Source organism: Scardinius erythrophthalmus (genome assembly GCF_964197995.2).
Source record: "Scardinius erythrophthalmus genome assembly, chromosome: 23".
Taxonomy (NCBI): Eukaryota; Metazoa; Chordata; class Actinopteri; order Cypriniformes; family Leuciscidae; genus Scardinius; species Scardinius erythrophthalmus.
The window spans coordinates 10,935,257-10,952,135 of record NC_138243.1 but is presented as its reverse complement, the minus strand read 5'-3'; the positions used below and the strand labels follow the sequence as shown (position 1 = coordinate 10,952,135).

At 37.1% G+C, this 16,879-nt stretch overlaps 1 protein-coding gene across 1 annotated transcript in view; it reads right to left on the bottom strand.

Annotated features, from left to right (window-relative positions):
• Positions 1 to 422: 422 nt before the first annotated feature.
• atp8b5b (ATPase phospholipid transporting 8B5b) overlaps positions 423 to 16,879 on the bottom strand; it is a 33,286-nt gene continuing 16,829 nt past the window's right edge. The window contains exons 11-28 of the mRNA XM_081353777.1: positions 16,552 to 16,640; positions 16,266 to 16,459; positions 15,455 to 15,663; positions 15,326 to 15,369; positions 8,766 to 8,931; positions 7,089 to 7,277; positions 6,891 to 7,006; positions 6,648 to 6,812; positions 6,393 to 6,504; positions 6,121 to 6,226; positions 5,705 to 5,846; positions 5,393 to 5,576; positions 4,938 to 5,161; positions 4,299 to 4,382; positions 3,959 to 4,204; positions 2,990 to 3,128; positions 2,775 to 2,905; positions 423 to 1,291 (exon numbers count right to left, since the gene is read on the bottom strand). Coding sequence (XP_081209903.1) covers positions 1,034 to 1,291; positions 2,775 to 2,905; positions 2,990 to 3,128; positions 3,959 to 4,204; positions 4,299 to 4,382; positions 4,938 to 5,161; positions 5,393 to 5,576; positions 5,705 to 5,846; positions 6,121 to 6,226; positions 6,393 to 6,504; positions 6,648 to 6,812; positions 6,891 to 7,006; positions 7,089 to 7,277; positions 8,766 to 8,931; positions 15,326 to 15,369; positions 15,455 to 15,663; positions 16,266 to 16,459; positions 16,552 to 16,640 — 2,798 coding nt within the window. The 3' untranslated portion in view covers positions 423 to 1,033. The remainder of the gene's footprint in view (positions 1,292 to 2,774; positions 2,906 to 2,989; positions 3,129 to 3,958; positions 4,205 to 4,298; positions 4,383 to 4,937; positions 5,162 to 5,392; positions 5,577 to 5,704; positions 5,847 to 6,120; positions 6,227 to 6,392; positions 6,505 to 6,647; positions 6,813 to 6,890; positions 7,007 to 7,088; positions 7,278 to 8,765; positions 8,932 to 15,325; positions 15,370 to 15,454; positions 15,664 to 16,265; positions 16,460 to 16,551; positions 16,641 to 16,879) is intronic.

Here is a 16,879-nt window from a genome sequence, read left to right as displayed (position 1 = left end):
GTATCAGATGTTTAAATGTTATTATATAGTAGTTAAAGACTTAAAATTAAGTCAATATATTAACTCAATTAACTTGAGGTGCACAAGGCACCTAACCCCCAATCACTTCCTGGACGCCACAGTAAAAATGGCTGCCCGCTGTGCGGGGTTGTGTGTCCATGGTTTGCAGTGTGTGTGTGTGTGTGTTCCCTGCTCACTATTCCTAATGTGTGTGCACTAACTTGGATGGGTTAAATGCAGAGGACAAATTCCGAGTATTGGTACACTTTTACTTACACTTAAGTAGAATGATCAATGAATTTGAATTAATTGCTTAAAATGTTTTGTTCCATAAATGCATTGATCTCAGTACTGTGCATTTATTACTGCAATATACTTATAGATTTTATTTGATTCTTGGTAAATAAAACAATCAGACAAATACAATAAAAATACAAAAGTATTTTCTTGAAGTTTATTTTATATCACCAATCAAGGCACCTGTGCATCTTTGTATAAAACAGTAGAATGTCAAATCAATGCATTTTGGTGACCATTTCAAATATTAATATTAAAAAACAACAAAAAAGAAACATACAAAACATCTACAAAATTGTCATACACAATTATAGCACTTGAAATCTGCTTGTATGAAGCTCCTTTTGAATAATCTCTAGGCCTTTTTATGTGTGGACAGACTAACAGCAAGATAACAAGAACAGCAAAGTTCTAATGTCCTAAAAATGAACTAAAATATATATTTTCATGTCCTCTAGTCTTAATAGGAACCATACAGGTGATTTGAAGTGTTTCTGTGTGCGTAAGTGTTGTGGTAAGTGCAAGTTTTATGACATAATTTTCAGCAAATAATCACAGCTAAAAACAGCATCTTACTTATTCAAAGCTTCACAGCTTCACTTCATCTCACTTATTCCTATGTGAAATATTTTTAAGCCCTGCTAATACTTCTCCAAATACTCCTTTATTATGCAATCTTAAAACTTGCTGAAGCTTGACTGTAAGTCACAGTAAATATACAATAGAATAAGGGCCTTTAGGGGCTCTGAGTCTCCTCGAATATGGTTCGATACGTCTGGGGTTTGCTGTCAGCCACCGGTGTCTCACTGTGTGAGAAAAGAGCCGGTCTGGTCTTAACTGGGATACGCAGGAAGCGTCCAGAGGTGACAAGGTCTCCATAACCACGGGCATGAGAGAAAGCATAACCAGATCGCCGTGTGCTGATTCGTCTCCGGGGGAATTTGCGAGGCAGCGGCGCAGGGACAGCTTCGGCCTGTCTGACTTTATGTCGCACCTGTGGAGTGGAAGACAGATATGAGAAGAAAATATACAGAGAGTGGAAAGGAAAGAATATCATTAGTAATGACGAAGCAGGAAGAAGGAAAAAATGAATGACTCCTGCTCATGAGTTTATGACCCCACTGATTGTGGATTCCAGAAATAACCCTGACATTACGCCTCAGCATGAAGCCACTGCATCCCACAGCTCTGACTCACTCTACACATGCGTTTTACTCATAAAGGGAGGAAGATCTCACATTGTCATCCTGTACTGAGTACTGACGCATTACCTGAGAGAGTTTGAATGTGCTTTTAGAACAGAACTACTACATTAACTTTTTTGCTCACCAGCCACGGTAGGTACTAGCCACTCAACGTTTTCACTGGCCACAATTTTGACATCGATACCATAGGGGAAAAACTGCCATATAGATAATTTTTTTAATCATCTCATAATTTGGCATAATTAATTATTTTATTATAATTAGGCTGCTGTCACTTTAAGACCTGATGCATGGATCCATTATACGGTCACACGTGTGTTTTCTTTCTCAGCTGTTTACGTTCACTTAAAACATAACTGACTGTGTTTACGTGAGACGGGCATTTTGACATTATTTTGTGTGTATTTGTCTGTTTAAGTGCAAGAAGCAGCGAAAAAAACAACAACAAAATTTAGTACTTAGAGGCGGCTTTATGTGCATGCATTTTTGGTGAGAGCACAAAATCTACGGGAATTAGTCAAATAATGCGCGATCCACACCGAAATTCAAGCCATCACACAATACTCTTATGGAAAAACCAATTTAATTTCATGTCTCTTAGGTTCATATATTGCAATGTTGTAGTCAAGACTAAGACCAGATGAGGTCTTGAGTCCAATTCACCCTTCGCCGGGAGTTTGATTGACAGACGATCCAACCAATCGTAATCCGCTATCCGCCGAATCCGCCATTTTGTCCAGGCAGGAGAGCTAGTAGATTAATGTTGATTGACTTGAACTTGAAAAACGGTGTGTACTTATGTCTTTCCGTGGTTGAAACAACATTCCCTCCAAACAACATTTGATGCTATAAATTAACTAGAAGGAAGAGATGATCCGTTCATGAGCAGCTTTAACTGAGTTGCTACAGCGATCTGTCACTACACATTAAAGAGACACAAAACGGTATTTATTGATTCAATTTCTTTAAAAAAATTACAAAATTTGAGACTTTGTTTCATGTCAAAAGTAACCTGCTCTGTCCTGTCTGTCAGAGTGTTGTCAGTGTCCTCTCTGCTCCGCGATGATTTTTCATGGCGTGAGAACATGATGTGTGGCGTGAGAGAGCCATGGCTTGTTGGATGTAACAACAATAACTGAAGAGAGAGGGTCTTTGCGAACCGCCAATTGTTTCAGAGCCCATGAGCCCTCTCCCACTATGGTATCGAGTTCAACGATAAACTGTATTACTGAAGGAAATTGTATCACTGAAGGAACTGGTTGAATCACCCACCTTGTCATTGATGCTGGGCTTGAGTTGGATGAAGAGGAACCTTTTTGCCACCACAGGCAGAGAGCACAATATGGTGGTCAGAAAGATGGTCAGCCACACGTTCGGCTGGTTTAGGGAGTTTCTTGCAGTGCCTGAGAAAGATAGAGTCATTTGGAGCCGTTTAAAACGCAAACAAGCAGGATAAGCAGATGTGTTTAGGAGTGAGGGACACTCACCAATGAAAGGAACAAAAGACGTGAAGATCAAGTACATGCCGTTGCTGTACATGGTGAAGGTGACGGCAAAATACACAGACAGACTGCCCCACAGGAAGAAATGATTCACTGCTGTCCAATAGTACGTTTCCAAACCCAGCTTAAACACACATAAACACAGTGTTTATACAAGAGAACATGTACACTACCATTCTACATTCAAGGTCAAATTAATACTTTTATTTAGCAAGGATGCATTAAATTGATTAAAAGTAACAGTAAAGATGTTTATAATGTTACAAACCATTTCTATTTCACAAAATGCACCTTTGAACTTTCTACTCTTCAAAGAAAAATGTATCATGGTCGGTTTCCACAAAAATATTAAGCAGCACAACTGTGATTTTTCTTGAGCAGCAAATCAGCATTAGAATGATTTCTGAAGGATCATGCAACACAACACTGAATTATGCTGAAAATTCAGCTTTGATCACAGGAATAAATTATATTATTTAATAGAATAATATTAAAATAGAAAACAGTTATTTTAAATTGCAATAATATTTCACAATTTTGTATTGTATTTTTGATTAAAATATAAATAAATGCAGCCTTGTTGAGCAATTTAAAACTCTTTCAAAAACATCTACAATCGATCCCCAAACTTTTGAATGGTAGTGTATACAGTACAGTGACCTTAAAACTATTTGGATGCTCAAGCCACACTAAAAGAAATTATTAAATACTATACAAACACATTTTTTAGTAAAACATTTCACAAAAAGTAATTGTTAGGTTCCCAAAAATGAGCAAATAATGTTGGGGTCACTATACAGTATGTGTCCAAAATGAACACAGTGATGCAATGCATTGCTAAAATGTGCAACGATGAGTTTTTTCATCGATCAAACTTTGGAGTATAAGACATGAATATGCGTTGATAACTGTTGTGAATTTTTTTTCTTTGTATAGTGTTGAATGAGAATTTACCTGCACACTGACGGCAATAAGCAGGCAGGTCTGCGCCAGCAGGGCGAAGGACTGATAATCTGCGATGTCTTTGCCATCATCTCTGACGGTGTCGCACATGGCTGCCCAAGGGACGAAGAAGAGGATGAGTGAGCTGTAGCAGCTGTGCAGCAGGATCCTCGCGAAGGCCATCTTACTGAAATACTGGTTCAGCTGTCCCGGAGCGTACAGCTGGGGGTACTGGAAACTCCAGCGGTCATTTACGTCCTGCACACGCACACATGCTCATGAATGAATTTACTTTCAATGTAGCATGCTAATCCAGGGGTGGGGTATATTGATATACTTTATGATGACATACTTGATCAAAGAGACTGAGTCCAATAACAGGTAAAGCCGTATACACCAGGTTGTAGAGCGTAATGAACCACTCATCATACACAGTCTACGGAAAGAGCAGAACACACACAAAAATAGAATGTATGCTACAATATTCTGAAATTCATGGAATTAATTTTTCAATTCACACTTTCACTCAGATTGTTTTGCTGATTATTTTATTTGTATTATAATGAATTATTTAAAAAATGTTCAGAATTATTATATGTATAATTTTATACATATGTAGTATTATAATGTAGCATTTATAATTTTTTAACTTAAATTAACTTAATTATACAATAAACACATTTTAGAAATGTAAATGTAATATAAATGTTAATGTAATTTAATGTATTCAGTTAGAAACAAATTTAAAATAAGCATTTCCCTTGGACTGTACAGTATACAATATAATTTAAAGTTATCAAAGAATTGCTGAACTGAAATTAAACTCAATATTCACAAAAAAATCGGTAGATTTTGGAACGAATGGTAGGAAGAGTGTACATTTCGGCACCGCCGTGTCAATAATCTCAAAGTGATGAAACATCATCTACTGTATCTCTAACTGTAGTACAACCAAATTCATGTGATATAATTTTAATGACTTCCATCTCACCTGTGCAGAGAAGCCGCAGAAGAAGCCGTACCAGAAGTGGACGAATGTGAAAGTGAAGTTCTTGTAGAAGAAGTAGCGCAGGAACTTACACATGCGCAGATAGGACCAGCGGCCGTGTACCAACAGGAGGCGCTGGAGGTAACGGAACTGGGCGAAGGAGAAGTCACTGGAGAGAACCGCCTGCATGCCCTCCTGACCACTAATGCCAACGCCAATATGGGCAGCTATTGAGGTCATGAGGAGTTGAAAGATTGTAAATGTTTTTTAAACAGACAAGGCTGGTAAGCGATTTTAGCATACTAGTCTTAAGTTTATACATATACTGTTTATGTTGTAACGTTCCCAGTTTTGTCACTGACCCATTGTTTCTTATGAGCGCATATGATCGTACTCTTGCAAGATTACTTTTTGTGTCTTTCACACTCATGCCATCTCTTTTTGTGAGAAACACTCACTTTTGATCATGCTGACGTCATTGGCTCCATCTCCAATAGCTAGAGTCACAGCTTTCTTGTGCTTCTTGACAAGTTCCACCACTTGAGCTTTCTGAAGAGGGGTAACCCTGCAACAGATGACCGCTTGGCACATACATGCGGTCCTCAAGAGCTCCAACTCCATGTCCTTCTGCAGAGCAAACGCCTGGGCACAGAATATTGGGATACACAAAGATTTAAAAAAAGTTTCTACCCATCAACTGTTGTGTTTTATTGAACTTATGAGTTATGGATCCTCTTTTCGATTAATAAACCAAGGTTAGATTCTCTTACCAGACTGTGGCCGTTAATTACCAGTCCGTAATCGCCATCAACCTTCTCGTCTTCAACAACCTGAGATTTTTTACCCAGAAATCTGCTCTTCTCAATGGGTGGCTCATCCCCTGATTCTGGTGACATTTTTTTCCTGGCATTCCTGAACATAGAGTATGGATCACTTAATTTCAAATGTGATCCAATTGAAATGGTTTAGCGCAGGGGTGTCCAAACCCAGTCATGGAGGGCCACTGTCCTGCAGAGTTTAGCTCCAACTTGCCTCAACTCATCTGCCTTTCTAGAATGCCTAGTAAGAGCTTGATTAGCTGGTTCAGGTGTGTTTAATTGGGGTTGGAGCTGAACTCTGCAGGACAGTGGCCCTCCAGGAGCAGGATTGGACACCCCTGGTTTAGAGATAGAGAGATGAAACTCACACAAGCTCCTGTCGCACTTCCTCTGCTGTGTTGGTGGCCACAATGAAGATCTCTTTCATTTCCTCTCTGAGCATATTACAAGAGTAACCAATGTTCTCAGCCGTCTCTGTGGGACATTGCAATGGTTTGCATAATGCATAATTTGCATAATGAGCGGCTGGAAACATTAACTATACCAGCACCAAACCAGCATGGAATAAGCTGGTCTTTTGAGAAGTTTAAAAGTCCATTATTAAAAGCTAAATTTGTGGTAAATGAACAAGTTAACTCACCCTGTTTGTCTCCCGTCAGCACCCAGATTTTGATGTCAGCTTTGGCGAGTTGCTCAATGGTCTGAGGCACGCCATCTTGAAGTTTATCCTCAACTGCAGAAGCACCAAGGAGCTGAACACACATATAAACATACTTTATGAAAGAATAAATACTCAGAAATAAGAGAAATCCCATTGGCTTACATTGAAGGAGGGACACCTAGAGAAGCAAACAACCTTACAACGCTTTAGCATTATGTGTGATAGTGATTTTACCAGCAAATCCTTCTCGATCTCTTCATAAACAGCATCCAGTTTTTCTTCGCGGTCATCCATTGACGTGCTGGCCTCATGATGTCGCTCTCTCCATTCCTCAAACTTGTCTTCATCTAAGTCCTTATAGGCCAAAGCCAGTGTCCTCAGACCCTCTCCAGCATATTCCTGGGATTGTGTTAGTCAAACATGAGTATCTTACACAGACACTCAGCACAGTCTCATGGAAACACAAATGTAACTCACGTTAAGGTGTTCTGTGGTGACCTCCATGAGTTTGGTGGACGATGGATGCAGCCTCTCGAAGATAATAGTGTCGGCTCCCTTACAGTACAGTGTCAGCTTGCCCTCTGGATTACGAACTGAAGAAACACACATATACTAGACGATATTGTAATGGAGATTCAAAGTGTTGTGCAGTAACACCAAATCTCTAAGTCTCACCTATAACAGACATCCTCTTGCGAACGTTGTTGAAGTCCAGCACTGCCAGTAGCTCGTAGGTGGTGGGAACTCCCATCTCCACCACAGAGATGGTCTCTGGGGTACGAGAACGAAACACAAAGCCAAAATTCCTTGCTGCAGTGACCAGAGCCCCTTCATCTGGAGACTGAGCCTGGTAAAATAGCTCTCCTGTGGAGAAAGAGAGAGTTCAAATGCCAGTCTTTATATATTATTCAAAATAAATAATCTAAAATCTGGTCCCAATTTCATTTGAATTTGGATGGATGAATATGAAATTCAATAATTGTTTCTTAAGAAATGTACTATACATTTTGTTATTATAATGATTCTATTTCATTATTCATTTTCATAATTGATGGATACAAATTTCATTTATTTATTTCAAATTTGTCAGATGCATTTATAAATTGTTGCAACACTAATACAGACAATACAGGGGCTGGACAATGAAACTGAAACACTGGCCATTATAGTGTTGGAGGCTCCATGCCTATATATGCGTGGCCAATCATCAGTAAGAGCTGAGTGTGAAGGTTTAATTAGCAGAGCAATTGCACAGCTGCACATAAAATATTGCAATCCACACAGCATAATGAGGGACATATCAGAGTTCAAAAGAGGACAAATTGTTGGTGCACGTCTTGCTGGCTCATCTGTGACCAGGACAGCAACTCTTTGTGGTGTAACGAGAGCTATGATATCCAGGGTAATGTCGACATACCACCGCATACTGTGGGACGGACCACATCCAACAGGGGTAACTGTCGACGCAAGAGGAAGCTGTCTGAAAGGGATGTATAGGTACTAAACCAGATCATGGTATCATGGTCGGGCTGCTATCACCAAACCTTTGGTCACTCGTGCCAATGCCAAATTTCAGTTTCATTGGTGCCAACATTGCAAATCTTGGGCTGTGGACAATTGTGAAACCTATTGTTCTCTGATGAGTCCAGCTTCACTGTCTATCCCACATCCGTGGGAGTTATGATGTGGAGAAAGCCCAAAGAAGCTTAAAACCCAGACTGTTACTTAGAGTGAAGCACGGGGTGGATCAATGATGCTTTGGGCTGCAATATCATGGCATTCCCTACAATGCTTCATGGACGCGACACTGCCAAGACCTACCAAACCTTTCTAGAGGACCATGTGCACCTAATTCAAGCATTGTACCCTGAATAAGGTGCCGTGTAACAGCATGATAATGCACCAACACACAGCAAGACTTGTGACAGAATGGTTTGATGAACATGAAAGTGAAGTTGAACATCTCCCATGGCCTGCACTCTCACCAGATCTAAATATGTTTGAGCCACTTTGGAGTATTTTGGAGGAGCAAGTCAGAAAACGTTTTCCTCCATCAGCATCACATAGTGACCTGGCCACTATTCTGGAAGACGAATGGTTCAAAATGTGAAGGACTGTTAAGGACTTATCTGTCATTCTCAAGATGAATTGATGCTGTATTGGCCACAAATGGAGACTTTACACCATACTAATAAATTATTGTGGTCTAAAACCAGGTGCTTCAGTTTCATTGTCCAACCCCTGTATATTTAAAACAATGCATTAAAAATGAATGCAATCTGTGTATAAATATGTGAGAATGCATTGTGAATAGCTAATAGTGCTGTAGAGCATGCACTAGATGGCACTCACCTTCTTTTTTTTCCTCAGGCATGACAGTGTGGCAGAGCGCCAGCAGACGGAAGAAGGCCCGGACCTCTGGAGAGCCCAACTTCACCGCTTCCACCAGCTTATGGTCATGGAAATAGAACTTTGGGTCGGCAAGAGAGTTCCAGGAGAAATCAACCTTTTCTGTCTTCTATAAATGAGGAAGAAAAGGGAAAGAATGAGTAAGGAAAAGAGATTTGTTCTTATTCTTAGGGTAATCACTAGAATCACTTTTTACTCAAGTGAATATTTATGAGAAATATATACTGTCAATTTTGGAACCATTTTGGAGAGCATGCGCGGCGTGAGAGGTCGTAAGGGCTAGAGCTCCTCACGGCGTGTGAAACTTTGGCTTAAAATGCATCTTTTTTAAAGTCCCCCAACTATTAAAACGTACGTCTAATAACAAGCAAACCCAGACGATTGACTGGAGGGGAAAAAGGAAGTGAAAAAAAAAGAAGGAAAGCGATCTTATGTCGAAAGGGAGACCGCACACGAGGCAACAACGACAGAAAATGGCAGGCGCAGGAGCAGCAGTGGAAGCAACTGGCCTCGACTACAACGCCAGGTTTGATGGTCTTGAGTCCAAACTCAACAAGCTACTGCAAGTCAATACCTCTACTAACACACTGCTTGACTCCGCGGTGAAGAGGATTGAGGCTTTGGAAAACCGATTTGAGAGCGCGATGGCTGAGGTGCATGATTACGGTGTTTTGGTGGAGGCGCAGGTGAGCCGCACAGGTGCGCTCGAAAAGAAGCTACAAGATGCTTTGGATCGTATTGAACAACTGGAAAATAGGCATCGCCAGAACAACCTGCGCTTGCTGAATGTTTTGGAAGGTAGTGAAAAGGATTTGCCCATGTCCGCTTTCTTGATTAAAACTTTCAAGGATAAGTGGAAGCTGGAGCTTAAAGAAGAGGACTTTGAAAGGGCACATCGCGTTGGGGCCAAGAGAGATGACACCGGGTATCCGCGCGCTATCATTTTCAAGCTGCACCACTATCAGAAGAAGTTGTATATTTGGAAAGGAACCCGCAAACAAATAGAGGGTTGCAACTTCAAAGTAGTGCCTGACATGTCTGTGGCGGTGCGGGAGAAAAGGAAGGCGTTCTGGCCTCTGAGAGAACAGCTACATCAGATCGACATTAAAACTTTTCTAAAATTCCCAGCGACGTTGTATGTGGAGGATGGAGACCTCGTAAATACTTTCACCTCACCGGAGAAAGCTAGATTGGAACTAAAAAAGAAGTACCTAGGTATAAAATGACTTGATCTTGCAGAACCTGGTAAGAGCATTTACTCTTAAATCTCCGTTGAAGAAACGAGACTGGACGTAAAGATATTAAATTTGAATATAAAGAATAGGCCTATGTCCTAATTGTACAGTTGGATGGGAAAGAGGTTGTTTAATTATTTATTTTCTATTTTTTTTTTTCCCTTGTCTGAGGCAACATGGGATATTGGCAAAGGTTTATGTAAAACAGATTGCTACAATTATATTTAATTTGGTTGTACATTTTCTTTACTAGTCTTTTTTTATTATTTATTTATTTATTTATTTATTTTTTTAAGTCTTTGTTTGTTTGTCTTTTTTATTATTATTTATTACTTTTTTTATTATTTTTTTATTCTTCTGATTTTATTTATTTTTGGGGCGGTACTACTTTCAGAATGGTGTGGATAATTTGGGAAACGGTCTGAATTTGACAAGATTTTTTATTTATTTACTTATTTTTTTTCTGTAATAATAGCAGTTGTTTTTTTATTTGTATTTTTTTTATTTTATTTTTTTTTTTATTTATCTATTTATTTATTTTTTTGGTTGGTTTTTGTTTATTATTATTATTATTTCTTTAAAGGGGGTGGTATTATTTGAATTATTTGGAAGTCACTGTTTCTACGCCAGATGGAGTTGGGAGTTTAAGCTCTAACAAAGCATGTTTCCTGGGAAGGAAGGGAGGGGGGAAGGAGAGGGTATATGTTATGTGTTTATATGTTACATGCTGGTATGGATGGATGAATGTTTGTTTGAACTCTTTAGGTGCTTCCTACTATTTTTGAACAAAGTTATTCCGCAGATGGGGTTGGGCTATGCAATTTGGTTTATATCATTCCATTTACATATAAAAAATAAATACAAAATTATATAAATTAGTAATTAAGATAAAATAAAAATGCATATAAGGAGTATAAAAGATATGTTAAACACATTTAAAGTAGTAACTTGGAATGTAAATGGATTACAGGAGGGTTCAAAAAAACACAAAGTTATTTATCACTTGGAAAAAATGTCCGCTGACATAGTTTTTGTCCAAGAACTTCATTTTAAAGCCGGTCAAATAGAGTACTTGAAAAGAAGATGGGTGGGGGAAGCCTTTGAGGCAGTATATACATCCAGAAGTAGAGGAGTTGGGATACTGATTAATAAGAGAATACCCTTTAAACTAGTGTCACAGTATTCAGATCCGTATGGTCGATACCTTATAATCAAATGTGAACTATTTGGGGAATTTCATACGCTCTTGAGCATTTATAGGCCTCCGGCTTCAAATATGGCCTTTTTAAAAGATATTCAAACAAGATTGGATAGTTCACAAACAGGTCTGATAATTATGGGAGGAGACCTAAATAGCATTTTTAGTGTTTGTGACAGTACAACAAAAACTAGGAAGGCCAATGTTCCAAAACATCTACAGAAATTTCTTTCTGTCAATGCTCTTCAAGATATATGGAGGACCTTACACCCAAACTCAAAAGATTACACTTATTATTCAAGTCCTCAGAATAGTTATAGTAGATTGGATTATCTTTTTGTGTCTCAAGGGGGAATTAATAATTGTATATCATGTGAAATTGACAATATTATGATATCTGATCATGCTTCAGTTGTCTGCACCATGACTCCGAAGGAAAACACTTTACATCATAGAATTTGGAGAATGAATAGGAAATATTTAATGGATATGGAATTTGTTGCCTATGTAAAAGAACAAATTAATATTTTTATTTTAACTAATGTGCAGCAACCTCATCCTCAAGATTAGCCAAATATCTGTATTATATGGGACTCCTTTAAAGCTATATAAGGGGGGTAATGATAGCCTTCGCAGCAAAAAGGAAAGCTAGTTTTGAGCAGAATATGGCTAAAATAAAACAGGATATTAATTTAATGGAAATACAACTTAAAAATGGAGACCAAACAATAAAAAGTAAATTGCAAGAAAAGAAAATTGAAATGGATACTATGCTGATGGATAAAGTTAAAGACTTTAGACACAATTCGAATAAGCTTAATTATATCTCAGCTAATAAATCGGGTAAACACCTGGCATCATTGGTCAAAAGGGTTGCAAAGACTCAGTCTATATCTTTAAAAGAGGAAGAATCAGATGATGTTATTACAAACAATGCTATTATCAATAAAAGATTTAAGCAATTTTATGAACATTTGTATACAGCAGAGGTTAAAGATGACTCCGATTCCTTTCTTAAATCAGTCAAATTACAGTGTTTATCAGATCATCAAAAGGAAGATATACGGAAAGTCTTTGCAACCTCTGAGATTGAAGCTGCAATTAAGGCATTTCCGGAAAAAAAGGCCCCAGGAATAGATGGCCTCCCTATCGAGTTTTACTCAACATTTTGGCCAAATATTAGATCTTTGTTCATGGAGGTTGTGAATTCATTTGTTAATCAACAAAAGCTGCCAGAAACTATGTATCTTTCAACTATTTCTGTGATACCAAAACCAGGTCGTGAATGTAATAAGCCTTCTGATTTTAGGCCTATTAGTTTAATCAATTGTGACAAGAAAATCATAACAAAAGTAATGAATAATAGATTGGCATTAATTTTACCTAGCATAATCCACCATAATCAAGCTGGGTTTATTCCTAATAGGGATCTTAGAACTAATGTTAGAACATGTATATCTTTAACACAATATGCAAAAAAACATAATATAGATTTGACTTTGATGGCGGTCGATGCTGAAAAAGCATTCGATCGCCTTGAATGGTCATATTTGTATAAAGTGCTTGAAACATTTGATTTCCCAGTAGAATTTATCAATATGGTAGAAACAGTGTATAGAGCCCCCAAAGCACAAGTCTACACCAATGGCGTTCTTTCTGAGGCATTTTCTTTAAGCCGTGGTACTGCTCAAGGCTGTCCATTATCTCCAGCGCTGTTCGCGATGGCTATTGAACCCTTGGCTGAGAAAATAAGACAGACAGATAACATAACGGGTATTACTATAGGTAAAAATGAATATAAATTAAGCTTATTTGCGGATGATTTGTTGTTGTATCTAAGTGATGTGGATATTTCAATCCCGAGTGTAATTAATATAATGAGTCAATTTTCAAAAATTTCAGGTTATAAAATTAACAGTGGCAAAACCGAAATTTTGACTTTTGGCCAAAAACCAATAAACCCAGAAGTATTTAAACAATTTAAAGTACAAAGCTGTAAAATTAAATATTTAGGCTGTTATATCAGTGCAAATAAAAAACAATTGTATAAGAGTAATTTTTTAACACTGAAAAATAACCTAAAACATAATCTCAATAACTATAGTGATCTCAAGCTGAATCTAATTGGTAGAATAAATTTGGTAAAGATGGTTTGGCTTTCGAAGTTTATTTATTTGTTTCAATGTATCCCATTGACACCACCAAAAACCTTTTTCAAGGAAATAAATTCCATAATTACATCTTTCATTTGGGCTGGAAAAACCCCTAGAATAAAAAGAACTCTATTGTTTTGCTCCAAACGGGAAGGAGGGTTAAACCTCCCTAATATGGAACTGTATCAGATGGCAGCCCAGATGTTTTATATTGATCGTATTATTAATAATACTAATGAAGACCCATGGCTGGTTATCGAAAATCATCAACTACAACCAAATAGTTTACTATCCATCTTGTTCTCCAAGAAAAAAGTAAAGACTGATAACTTTGTTGTCAATAGTACATTAAATATGTGGAAAAAAACTAAGCAGATTTTAGGGGAGATCGGTACTCCAACACATATTAAGATTTGGAACAATCCGTCTGTTAGAATTCAAGGTACTAAATTAATGTGGAAAACTTGGATGAATGGAGGTATCGAAACATTATCAGATATTACTAGCTCAAATAATATATCCTCATTTGATACACTGAAAGATAAATTTAAATTAAAAGATTCAGAGATATTCAAATATATGCAGTTAAAAAACTGGGTCAAAGAGAACTGTGATATAGCGAATGATGTTCCGGAAAAGATAAAGACCCTTTTGGAACAAAGTAAGAAAAAGAAAAAATGTATAAGTGTTATGTATGATTATCTCAATAATGTCGTAATCAATTGTAATCTGCTAAGTAAGATATATGAAGGATGGGACAGAGATATAAAGGACTTCAATGCTAAAACAAAATGGAAGGAGTGCTTAAATCTAACATACAAAGTCACAACCAACGAAAATCTTAGATTGATTCAATATAAGTTAATGACTAGAATTTATTATAGTAGGGACAAAATTCATAAGTTTGATGCATCTTCCCCCCCCACCTGCTTAAAATGCGGTAGTAGCGACTATCTCACTCATTCATTTTGGTACTGTGAAAAAATAAAGAAAACCTGGTTTGATATTGAGAGATGGCTCTCTAACATCTGTAAGCAGAGATTTGTATTTACACCAGAAGCATGTTTACTCCAAAATGTAACAAAAATGAAATATCCTATGGGATGGCAATTAATATTCTCCTCTTTAGTCTATAAGAAGCTGTTGTTACAAAATTGGAAAAACACAGATACCCCAGGTTTGGATAAATGGAAAAATGTAATGAAATATTACCTAAACATCGAGAAAACTCTGTCAGTGGACAAAAATAAACAAAAACAGTTTAATTCGGTGTGGAAACCAATATTCGATGCCCTGTAATTAGCCCAACGCTAACTTAATTTATTTTGTATTTTATTTTTATTTGTTTGTAAATCTAACATGGCAATGTTAAGTTATTTCTTCCTTTTTTTCTCTCTCTCTTTACAGTTCACTCAAGGAGCACCACCAGTGTAATTTGTGTGTTTGTGTGTATGTAAATGAGACATCATTATTATTATTGTTATTACTTTGGTTTGTTAGCTTGTTTTGTTTATGTTTGTTCTAATTTTTTTTTTTTTTTTTTTTTTTTTTGTAAGTGTGATTTGTCCTGTGTGTTGTAATTTGTCTGGAATGTGTCTAAATAGTTTTATTTATCTTGTTTTCTTGTCTATTGTCCTTTGTCTTGTGTGTTAAAAAAAAAAAAAAAAAGAAAGGAAAAAGAGTGCTGTATGTATAAAGTGAAGGGGAATGTGTATTGTGAATTATTTATTTATTTATTTTTATTTATTTTTCCCCCCCCTATTGCACAGAGGATATTGTTTAGTATTGGTTAATACTTGGATAGACTTGGATGGAAAACCAGGTTGACAAGGTTGTTTGTTGTTCTGTCTCTCTGTCTTTCTTTGTTCATGCATAATAAAAACAATTCTGAAAAAAAAAAATTTTGGAACCACTAACCTCAGTGACTTCAACCCTCTGCCCTGCAAAGTCCAAAACCTCACCTGAGGAATGTAAAAACAGGTGAATTACTGTATACCTTGTAGTTGAAATTGTTACATGCTATATGACAACTCTTTGAGCTCTTACCATATGACTTTCCATTGATGGAGCACATGTTGAAGGTCATGATGTTCTGGGTCAAGGTTCCCGTCTTATCAGAGAAGATATATTTGATCTGACCCAGCTCCTCATTGAGAGTGGTCGTCCTGGCCTGGGCTGGTGTGTCACTCTTGACGTAATACATCTTACGGTCCCAATCAATGAAATAGCTGTTCCCTAGACGAAGGATCTCAACACTATTGACAGGGAAAAAGATCAATAGTATCAATTTATGCTTGTCAGCTAATAAGTATGAAATATGGTTAGGTTTAGGATTATAGGGGTTAGAGTTACAAATGATACTACACATAACTAAATGCAAGTACTTTAAATGTGCGTATAATGCACTAACATGTATGGACATATAGTAATACGTACGTGGTGTAAAATCGTTAAGCATAGTAGTTAAGGTTGCCAAATATAATGTTTGACCAGCATTTTTATAATTTCATATTTTCTTTCATTACTAATTATATCAGCATAATCATGAAAGATTTAACTAAAAGATTTACATGAATTTCAGAATTTTTCAATGTACTTGGTAGTCATTAAATATCTCTTCATTTTGCATCATAACTTATTTTGTTTTAAATTTTAACAAAAATGTATAAATAAAATTTGCATAATTTGTATCATTTCAAAAATATTTTTTATGAGGTCTCAGACGTTTTGACCTCACTGTATGTCATTTTAATGAAGTAGAGGACATTTGCAGATGTTTTAACATAATGTATTGAAGATATGTAATATGCATGCAAATAATCATATAATTTTCATTCAATATAAATTGAGTTCTAACCTGACATAGAGAGAGATGGGCACTACAGTGTTGAGGATGATGACGTAGGACCAGAAGGTGAGAAATGCTGAGAGAGATGCATTCGCCCCATCAGCCCTGGGGAGGAAGACAATGAAGGAATTCCCTTCCTGGTATTCCCAAATTGCATTCCCAATAGACAAGATGGTGCACATGAAGGCCAGAAAACCAAAAATCTAACAAACAAATGAACAAGATTGGAAATGAAACATCACTCACAAACATAGACCAAAGATAGTTCTAAAGATATTTACATGAATCTACTCACAAATATCACCAGGACATTCATGAGACGATCAATGCTGGTTCTCTTGAAGATGGATTTGCCAGAGTTCTGCATGAGCTTTGTGTCAGGACCTAACCAGATTTGAACAGAGCTGTTAAATTGTATTAAAATCTGAGACACGTTGGGCCAGATTTACTTACAGCTTGTTCCAGTGCAAACACAGTTTTTGGATTTACTAAAGACACGCAGTGAAAAATTAGCAATGAAAAGGCGCAGACATGTGGCTGACCTTACTGCATATGTAGGAGTTTCCTTTATTAGTTATTTCTTTAGTATTTAAATAAATCATGCAATGTGATTTATGTTTGCA